The following is a 10,579-nucleotide window of genomic DNA, read 5'->3' as shown; positions in this document are numbered from 1 at the left end:
AAAAAAAAAGGCAAAACATTAGAAAATAGAAAAATGTGGAAAAAAAATTTATGTTTGATTTCACATTTTTTGTGGTTTTTTCTCTATTTTTATCCTTTTTCAAATTGTTCCGTTTTCATGTTTTTTCGTTTTTAAGGTTTTTTTTTATTTTTCATATTTTGACATTTGTTCTAATTTTGATATTTTTTCACTTCACGTTTTACCATATTAGAAATTTTTCGTATTTTTTCAATTTGCACGATTTTTTTCATTTTTCATGTATGTTTTTCACATTTTTTTTTGTTTCTCATTGTTTTTTATTTTTTTTATTTTTTTTTGTTTTCAAGATTTTTTTTTGTGTTTTTCCTTTTTCTTTCATTTTCATATTTTGTGTTATCGTGTTTTTCACCTTTTCCATTTTTCCTGTTTTCACGTATTTTTATTTTTACCAATTTTGTGTTTTTCACATTTTGTACGTCTTTACAGTTTTTTTTTCTGTTTTTCACAGATTTTTTGTTTTTAAGTTTTTCCGTTTTTAATTTTTTTAATTATTTTCTGTGTTTTCTTTTTCGTTTTACACTTTTTTTCTATTTTGCACATTTTTCGCTTTCCTCATTTTTTCGTTTTCAATTATTTTATATAGTTTTTCACGTACTTTCTGCTTTTACTTTTTCGCAGTTTTTTCACCTTTTCTTATGTTTTCACATTTTTTTTTTATTTTTTAATGTTTTTACTGATTTTACATTTTTTAGTTTTCAAATTTAATATGTTTTGACGTTTTTTTCTATTTATTCATTTTTTATTATTATTTTACAAATTATTAAATATGTTAAATGGATTAACCCGACTAATCCAGTACTCAACATGTCTACTATATATTAGTTGAGTTGGAAAAAAAAAACAAATAAGAGAGTTAGAATTGAAGAAAATGGTTAAAAATGTTAAGGTGTTGATTCGGAACCGATATAAAAAATTCTAAAGCTTAACTTAAATGAATTAACTTCAAGATATAAACGATCTCTCAAACACAACAAAAAAAAAAAATTAAAATTTTGATTGAAAAGGTCATAAAAATGATTTTCAAATTACAAAAGATATATTTATATCATCTTAGATTAAAATTAATTCAATCCTAATTATTCAAAGAATAAAAAAAAAAAATGTATAAAATCATTATTTGTAATGTATAAGGGTCGCAACTGACTCGCCGAGTCAATGGAAGGGAAGCATTATGCCCCTTTGCTTTGTTGTGACTCGAAAGAGTCCCATTTAACTCTGCGATTCAAGTTGATAAGTCTTTGGGTATTGTTATATACCGTAACTTTTTTTTTCATCCACCGCACTCTTTTGACATTTATGTCCTTCTCATTTTATTTTTTTCAAAAACTCCAAATTTTTTTCTCTCTTTCTCTCCCAAGCCTAAAAACCCGAATTTAACGAAAATGGACCCGAGTATTCCCGAAGACCATGATTTCGAACACGAAGTAATCTTACGATATAAATTTAAATTAAAAATTCGTTTTTTAAATTTTGAATTTTTTTTTAAGGAATAAGCCTAAACGGATGCGCCGCCCGTGGTGGCAACGGCGTCGGAGTTCCGTTTAGGCAAAAAAAAAAAACGGGTTCCGCCTCCGATTTCGGAGGCGGAACCCGTGATTTCGGACATATTTTTTTAAAAAAAAACTTATCGGAAGATTCATTAAGCCTTTTCTCCTTCCTTCCTTTGGCGGCATGTCATTTTAGATCGGGTTTTATAAAAAGCTTCAAAAGCTAGAGAGGATTTGAGAGTTTTTGGTTATTGGTTTGAAATGGTGAGGAGGGCATAAATGTTAAAAAAGTGCGGTGGAAAGTATAACCTTTGCGGTATATAGCAGTTGACTAAGTCTTTTCCCTTTTTCTTGACTTTATTGCCGCTTCTCGCAAATAGATGCCCTCGTCATTAATATTATGTAAATATTATTTTAACTCAATTCTCATTCGATTGCAAATATTGAAAATAAATCTAATTATTGTAATCCAATTACAACCTTTCCGCTTCGATATGAAATTCAGTTTATTGTTCAACCCTTCACCCAGCGTTGCGCAGAACTCATTCGTTGAGTCGTTACATGCTTTATCACCAAGCGACGGATCAGAGGAAAATAAAGGAACTTGAACACCCACTGTTCGCTAGAAAACACAAAACAGAAATCACCGCAAACACCTTCTGTCAGTGAATCTGAATCCGTCACTGATAACCCCAAAAACTTTGGCCATAACTATTTTGATCAGCCATAGTTTGTGCATAAGGATTCGGATTACCAAACAGATAATCAGCGCATGGATCCCTACAATTCTCACAATCTGCAGCTTGTTGACAATCATTCAATCTTCTTCTACACCGAGAAAGACATGGCCAATATCCCAATAAACCTTCACAAATATCCATAGCTTCTAACCCATACCCATACGGCATTTCACTCACTTGCTTTTCATATCCATAACTAACCTCTCCTCCTCCAGATCCACCCCCAAAATTAGACCACGAATCTCCTCCTCCTCCAGCTCCTTCTCCATCGTTTCCGCCACCAGAAACCGTTGGTTTGCTTGCTTCTTCTTCTTCTTCTTCTTCTTCTTCTTCTACGACGTCGTGTTTCCGCTCAGTAGCTTCGATTTTTGCATTAGGTGTTACAATTGGGGCAGAAGGTACAGCGATCGAAGGTAAAGCAGGCGGAGAAGAATCAGCGGCGGCGGAGGAAGCGGATCGAGGATAACAAATGTCATCGGAGGGGGGAAGGGGGTTACCGTAGGTGAAAGTGAGATTATAGCCGCCGCCATACGGTGTCGGATCGTACTCTTCGAAAACATCAGTCTCGGTGAATTCTGAGACGGAGTAAGAGACTGTGAATTCAGGTGGATCGTACTGAATACACTTGGGATCGGTTGGAGATGAGATAGAATATGAAATTGTTGAAGGAATTACGGGATCGTAGGTGAAGATTTGGGAATTATTGGAGTTGTTGGTGACTGAATGTTCGATTGGAACAGGATAATTATAGTGACTGTAATTGGAATTTGAAGAGTAATAATTATAATCGCGATTGAACTCACCTTGATTATAATCTATGGAGGGATTGATGTAGCTGTAGTAGGCCATTGATGAATTGATCTGAGTTTTCTAGATGGTTTTCAGATCTGAAACTCTTCCTGTTCTCAGCTCACCATAAATATCTTTGAGGATTGGACTGTACACCATACACTCACAACCTTATCCATCAAGGTGTCTATTTCATGTTTTGCGTAGAAATCGTATATATGTTAAATACACCATCTTATTATCTACCCGAACCGGATATCAAACCGGATTTGTGACTGAATCAAAGTTGCTTAATCGGACCAAATGACGTAATATATATATACTTATTAATATTTATATATAAATTATTTTCTATAAATTATATATATATCCAAAACGAATTATAAACAATTTTTGGTTTGTTATTTTTTTAGGCTTAAACATATAACAGATAAATGGAGTTTAGAAATTATTTGAAATATGTCATTAGATCTTTTTAACGGTATATTATAAATTTAAAACGGAGAAGTGATGAATGAGAAACTAATTTTCAAAGTGAACCATTTGAAATGGTTTGAAAGAAGATAAAATGAAATTAAACAGTCTCATCTCATATAGGAAAGAAATGAGAATTCTAACTAGTTTATAAGTAAATGGTTTTTATAAGCATTTAACCAGTTACTAGGAGAAATGCTCCCTCACCCGTAGGGGTGCAGTCGATGCACCATCGGGTTAGGAGTACATCCCACAATATGGGCGACCCCACACCAAAATGAGTCTCATAGATCGGCCTCATTTTGCTTAATTTATTAAAAGTCTTATTTTTAATCCTGAAAAAATCCTTTTAATCTAAGTTAAAAACAAAACTTCTTTACGAAATTGTTGTGATCCTAGATTGCATGGGTTCTCGATTCGACCTCCGGTCGTCGGTTCAACCCCGATTCACACTGGTTTTTTAACCCCATTGGAATAGTGAAACGCGGATCAAACTCCTTACCGGTTCCCATTAAAAAATCTATACACATACTTAACTTATAGTCAAGGGCGAATACAAACTTCAAAAGCTAGAGGTACAAATTTCTATCACAAATGGGATGAACCATCCCTTTCAAAGATAGTTCTCGAAAGTTAAAAGTGTGGCAACACTCTCATACCACTCTGTGTTTCCGTCATTGCTTATAGTATCAATTATTCAATAGTTATATAATAATTTAGCGAAAAATATTAAAGACGAATTTGATTCTATTTATCCTCTTTTTATTGTAATTTTTTTATTGTTTTACTCTAATTTTTTAAAAGGAGATAAATCAATGATTCAAAAAAAAAGGAGATAAATTAATATCTACTAGTGAACAATAATTGAAAAAAAAAACCTTAAATATGGAAAGATGAATTTAATACGTAACTTCAAATTTTAAGTTCAAAGATGGATTTGATACTTTTGTTTGGTTTGATGCGAAGTTCCAATCTAAAACGCCCACTGATTTTGCCACAGGAAATATGCAAAATGACGAGATACTAGAAAAGGACAAATTGGAGGCTGTAGTTCACATGACGAAGTCATTTAGAGCATCTCCAATGGAGTGTAATAAACCACTCAATATATTCCATTGTATCATACTCTTCCATTGGAGAGAGTATGATAAAAAGTAATGATTATCAACCACTCAATGTTTATTGAGCTTTTGCTTATTTTTATATATATTTTTTATTATTTTTAAAATAATATGATTGGTTTAATTAATTGGTGGATCAATTATGATTGGTTTAATTAATTGGTGGATCCTTTGTGATTGGTGGGTCCATTATGATTGAGTAGTTATAGAGTTTAACCATTGGAGTTACATAGTTTAATAAAATAAAGTTTATTAAATTGATGATGTGGCATGTACATTGAATGATTGGGAGTATAAACCATTGGTGATGCTCTTAGCTTAATGAGTATATGACTGAAAATTAGTATGAAACAATGAAAGTGATGGAAAAAGAATCCACATTATCAACGGGTAAATTACATCTATAATCCTTCAACTTTCAATCCTTTTTAAACTTTAAAATTGAACATAAACTTTGATGTTTATTAATATATAAGCCTTTTCCATTGACTACTCTAATAGCAATAACTCTTTAAATTTTAAATTTGAAGGTCATTTGAATACTATCAAAAGAGAAAACTCTACCTTAAAACAAACTCAGAAAAATGGTGATTTTAAAAACATCCAATTCTCACATTTTTTAAGGTACCTTAGAAAATATTTATTGAACACATCTTTTATACGTAGATCAATATCACTTTTCAGATCAATAAGATGCATATAAACAGTCCGGTCTGAGATAAAGAATATTCATTGAAGATGCTAATAGAGTCTTCCCGTCATGTAAGTCAATATCCAATGTTCATCCCGAAATCAGTACTATGGAAGTAGACTCTTGGATTCCAAGAGGCGGTTGTACAAAGAACAACTGTTACATGACAGAATGCGCTACCTGTATCATAAAGGTCCAAAAGCTTTAGGACCAATCGGACGATGATACCATCATGATATCTGCTATATGGCAGGGTGCATCACTTAATGTCATAGCATTATGAAAGTTTCAGAACCAACCGAACGCCGACACATATTCAATGAGTCATTAGGACAAGATTACAGCTGTAAACATCACAATCACTAGTATTCATATTGTCTTCAACCCTCCTTCAACCTTTGCTAACTTAGGCATCAAAACGGATTCACCTGACACCAGCCTGTCTCGGACCAACTGTTACCTCATTTTTATTGTTATTTTTCAAACTGCTTGTATCAATTTTTGTAAACAACTGCAGGTAGGAGGCACGGCATAGTTGATTAACATCATTACTGCTCTGCAAATGTTTCATCTAATCTAGCAGATAATCATTCAGCAAACGAGGAAACTTCCATTCAACTTCGTTTCAAAAACAAATTAATGAGCCAAGTACCTCGAATTCACTTCGCTTATTTGCTGCTGATAACGAGATATTAGTTAATTTTCCTTCCGGAATAGCAGCAATCAGCAACTGTTTATAAATCATAACCAAACACTTTGTATTTACTGTTTATAGTAAACAAAACCGAGAATCAAACAGACACCAATACTCAATTAATAGTATCGCTACATTTCAAAAATAACTGAGAAGCAAATTCTCAACAAACAGTCCAGCATAGCTGATTTCAGACAAAAGGTGAACTGGTGGTGCGTGTACCCTTTACAGAACATTCAACAATGGTAAATTGTGTTTCTCACTATGACACTAATCATCTCAACTTGATATTTGATTATGCACTAACCAGACTCGATCGAACGAGATTTATAATACGCTAGATGCCCGTGCACTATTGTCATCCCAGGACTAGACTAAAATGATCCGTAAAATCTTGAAAAGATCGCCATGGATCATCTTTGGGTCAAAATCGGGCCTGCAAAAGAAAAAACAGCAACACTATCAGTACTGATGCTTTAAACTAGTGAACTAGAAAGATATGCCACAACAATCTATTTTGATACTTACACGAGGAGTCAATACGTACATACTGAGTCTAAGTCGGTTACAAAAACCGATTACCCACCCGAACTTTAAAGTGACCTATTATATCACGTAGAACTCAGGGGATTAATCATATCACCTTGAGTAAGTTCAAGGGGCTACTCTGTTTTTCCTAAATTGGAGATATTATTAGATTTTTCTGGACAAGTTAAGGCGGCACAATATCAAGAGAACAAAAACACACCAAATATTGAGATGGAGAAAGTAAATTGAGATCATGAAGCAGAATCATACATTCTACAAACTCAACCAGATGCTGACTCTGAACTACTAGCTCCTTGACCTTGTTTTGGTCTTCTCCTTTCAGGTGGTGGACCATCTCTTCGTCTTTCGTACCTTCTACTCTCATACTTTGCATTATTCCGCTGCTTCGGTTGATAAGTAGGATATGTACATGGGATTATTTCTCCATTGATGTACTTGTCTCCTGAAAAGGAGAATAAGCATTGGAGGAATCCATTTTAAACTAACATACATTAAGATATCAAAAGCAGAGAATAAAAACGCAAAACAAGAGAGAATAGAGGACCTCCATAATCCTTGTTCTTCACATCTATGTATGAGTCCGGCAGTACCCAGAGAACCCCAGGCAAACCTAAATAAGATGAAATAGTATTGACAAATAAATTTCCACAAGGATAGAAAGAAACTAAAACTAGAACGAAGAGTCAGACTTTATGTTGCACAGAAACTTTGATTTTAAAGTGTTTCACAATTCCATACCCGTTTCGGGAAGCACAATTCTTTGAAACTTGTATGAAACGTTTCCATCATTTAAAAAAAATCGGGAACCTGTTTCTTAAAATTTAGAAACTCTTTTCCTAGGATGTAATGTGTTTTCAGAAGTAGATCAATGTTAATCACATGTTCAGTAAATCCCTCACATTTCCTAGATCATCCTCTACATGCTTTCAAAATGAAAAAATCCCTAATATTACATGTTTCCGCTTCTGTGTAACACAAGAGTAAAACCCATCGTTAACACTCTTACTTACCCTTAAATTTCTCAGAGGTTGCTTCATCAACAGTGCACTGAAATCCAGTGTAAGTGGTGGTACTAAATGCATACATATTCTTCTTTGCTTCCTCCATGCTGACACAATACAAAGTAGAAGACAATATCATACAATTGGTAATGCATTTGAAAGCGCAGGGATAAAAGCGCAAAAGGTGAAGTAAGCAATTGAACAGTACAAACTCTCTCAGTTGTTCGAGAAAACAGAAACAGATAGTTATTTGAATAGCAGTAATTTAGCAACACAAGACTAACTAGGGATAGGGTACAAAAATACCCTTATCGTTGTCAGCTAAGAGAAAATTTAACCCTAATACTATAAATGGTACAATTGAGGGTCCAAGGTTAGTAAACTGAACAAAATATTTTGTTACACTAGCATTTCAGTTGGTTCAGAAAGTAAGAGTTAAAGTTAAGGTTGCTCTAGAGCTAGAGATAGAAGCCTTGCATTTTCTGCAATAGGTTTCATAAAAGGTGTGACCGTCTGATGATCAAATATCTTTAAGCTCGACATAATATTTGGGCATTTAAAATTATTTGTGTCCAACACGTGTAGAACACATAAGAATCCGGACAAGATGGAACCCATAAGATGCAAAACATGAGTGATAACATGACCCACAAGTGGAGCGAAACAAGGATTCATCATTGAGGAGAGAGCTCCATTAATATTGTCTCAAATTAGCCCATCTTTCCAACGTTAGGTCTCCAGTTGTACCATTTATAGTGTTAGGCAATTGTACCATTTATACTGTTAGGGATAAATTTGCTATTGACTGGCAACAATAAGACTATTTTTTCACCTTATCCGGAATAACTACTATTACATTTGAATAAAATGCCAAAGAATTTCAATCACAACATATTCTCAATCCAATGGATGAACATACTACTACTACTAGAAAAGAAAATAACAGCATACAGATAAAAAAATCAAATTCCCAACTCAGCTCATATCCATGGAAACAACAAAATTTCAACTCAACTCATAAACAATAACCTAGAGAAATGCCCAATTCTTCATCATAATATCATAGAAAAAGGAAACTTAGCTAATTAAAAGCAAAACGAATAAAAAACATTAACATCTAACACAAAAACCAGAGCTCCGAGAAGCTTTTGTGACATGTAAGTAAACCACTAACCTTCCCAAAACGGTGGCGAGGGTGTTGAGATAAGTATCAATCATCTGCTCCCTAGTTGGAGCAGGGTCCTTGGGGAATTCCATCACAATCAACCAATGATTATAATCGCAACCAGGCAACATTATCGTCTCTCTATTTTCTCCACCACTGTTGCTCCTCCTCGCTGAGTAATCTGAACCTCCCGCCGCCGGCCGTATAGTTGAGAGCCGCTGTTTGGCCTGGCCGTTGAGAGCATTCCACTGCGGTCGGGACCATGATTGCAGTGTGGAATTGAGAAGAGGAGCGGAAGAAGGTTTAAGGAGGCAGAGAGGAGGGGTTAGGGTTTTGGAAGTGAAACTAGAGAGAGTAAATGTCGCCATTGGATTAACGCGAGTGGAGACACTGGGGATGGTGATAAATAACCGAAGAGTTCATTTTGGAAGATGATTAGATAAGACCAGGAGAAATTTTTTTTTTTTGTTTTTTTGTCATGGAAACGGTATCGTATCGTCTTGTAATTTATTTATGGATATGGACTGTTTATGGGCCGGATGGCCGGTCGGCCCATCTAAACTCGCTTTTAATGGACGGTGTTGGCATAGAAGAAAAATGAAACTAGATCCAGCTTAGCCTAAACTCTATAAGCACGTCAGGATTCTAATAAGCCTAAATCTAACAGTGAATGAGCAAATTCTACATGCTCATTAAGGTGCATATGATCAAAACTGTTATACATATCCCTGATTTTTTCAAACAAGATAAATTTTAATTATGTTAATGGAAAATTTGGACGGACTTATTGAATAATTATTTAACTACCACATCAAATATATAAAATAAGTTTATCGACAAAATGAAGTAGTTTCATGCATTTAGCGGTTGTTTATAATTATGTTTTTTTCGATGAAATAATTATGTGAATACCATATTAAATATTTTTTTTACCAAAAAAAAAATACCATATTAAATATTTTAAGTAGTCTTTTTTTTTGTGACTAACTTGTATCTAACATATTTAATACTGACATTTTGACATATTATTTTTAATTGTGTTAGTAATAAAATAATTTTTTTAGGTATAACTTTTTTTTTCTTTTGATAGTTTGTCGATTTCTCGTTTGAGGCTCATCAGACATTTTTTAAATGGATACTCTCCCAATTAAATCTTTCTGCTTACACTAGAACTCCGATTTTTTTTTAGCTATAACTGATGTTTGAAATGTTTAATATGATAGTTATATAACAAGTCAAGTAACAGTAAACTAATCTGTTTAAATTTTAAGTTAGATTTGAGTAAAATTGGCCTTATTTAGAAACGCTAAGGAAAAATTTGTATAATTCCGTACTACGTTAGGATTAAATCTATGTTTTCCTAAAAATGATAGTGATAAATTTGAACTTTATCCCTAAAAATTATATAAAAAAACAAACCACACTCATTTTTCTACTAAAAAATATTTAAATTTAGAATTAAAATGTTAATATATATAATATTTATTTTTAAATATAAATTTTAAAAAGAAATATAAAAACATAATTTTGATTCGCAGGATTTGATAACATATATCCGTAGTTTAAAAGTTTTCGAATTCGCAGTTTGTAGTTAAACGACCTGTGAATCATTTTATGGATCAAAAGATGGTTATGATTTAGTCAATTACTAATTTACAAATTCAGACCTTATATATAAGATATTTTAAAAATTCAATTCTTATACTTATTCTAAATTATTCCTTTTTAGGATAAATAAAGCGGTTCTTACACAAAATTCATTGAATTTCATTTTATTTCAACAAAATCATTAAACTTTTTTTAAATAAAATTATTTCATCAATTCAAAC

At 33.0% G+C, this 10,579-nt stretch overlaps 2 protein-coding genes across 2 annotated transcripts; both read right to left on the bottom strand.

The window, feature by feature from the left end:
• Positions 1–1,915: 1,915 nt before the first annotated feature.
• Positions 1,916–3,255, bottom strand: LOC136233448 (uncharacterized). Its single transcript, XM_066023104.1, has one exon. The coding sequence runs from the start codon at positions 3,113–3,115 to the stop codon at positions 2,207–2,209; it is 909 nt and encodes a 302-aa protein (XP_065879176.1). The 5' UTR covers positions 3,116–3,255; the 3' UTR covers positions 1,916–2,206.
• Positions 3,256–6,128: 2,873 nt separating this feature from the next.
• LOC136233409 (multiple organellar RNA editing factor 9, chloroplastic) lies at positions 6,129–9,161 on the bottom strand. Its single transcript, XM_066023054.1, has 5 exons — positions 8,760–9,161; positions 7,595–7,692; positions 7,129–7,194; positions 6,834–7,026; positions 6,129–6,471 (listed from the first exon to the last, which is right to left on the bottom strand). Exons 1-4 carry the CDS (start codon positions 9,116–9,118, stop codon positions 6,845–6,847), a joined length of 705 nt encoding a protein of 234 aa, XP_065879126.1. The 5' UTR covers positions 9,119–9,161; the 3' UTR covers positions 6,129–6,471; positions 6,834–6,844.
• Positions 9,162–10,579: the final 1,418 nt, after the last annotated feature.

The sequence above is a fragment of the Euphorbia lathyris genome, chromosome 6 (genome assembly GCF_963576675.1).
Source record: "Euphorbia lathyris chromosome 6, ddEupLath1.1, whole genome shotgun sequence".
In the NCBI taxonomy this organism is placed as follows: domain Eukaryota; kingdom Viridiplantae; phylum Streptophyta; class Magnoliopsida; order Malpighiales; family Euphorbiaceae; genus Euphorbia; species Euphorbia lathyris.
The sequence above is the reverse complement of the archived record's forward strand: the minus strand, read 5'-3'. Positions and strand labels throughout refer to the sequence as shown.

Excerpts from the sequence above, each read along its gene's own strand:
- LOC136233448 (XM_066023104.1), bottom strand. The coding sequence starts at position 3,115 with ATGGCCTACTACAGCTACATCAATCCCTCCATAGATTATAATCAAGGT.
- LOC136233409 (XM_066023054.1), bottom strand. The coding sequence starts at position 9,118 with ATGGCGACATTTACTCTCTCTAGTTTCACTTCCAAAACCCTAACCCCT. Across the intron at positions 7,693-8,759 it reads CTCGCCACCGTTTTGGGAAG|CATGGAGGAAGCAAAGAAGA; the intron begins GTTAGTGGTTTA and ends GTATTGTGTCAG. Across the intron at positions 7,195-7,594 it reads AACCTCTGAGAAATTTAAGG|GTTTGCCTGGGGTTCTCTGG; the intron begins GTAAGTAAGAGT and ends CATCTTATTTAG.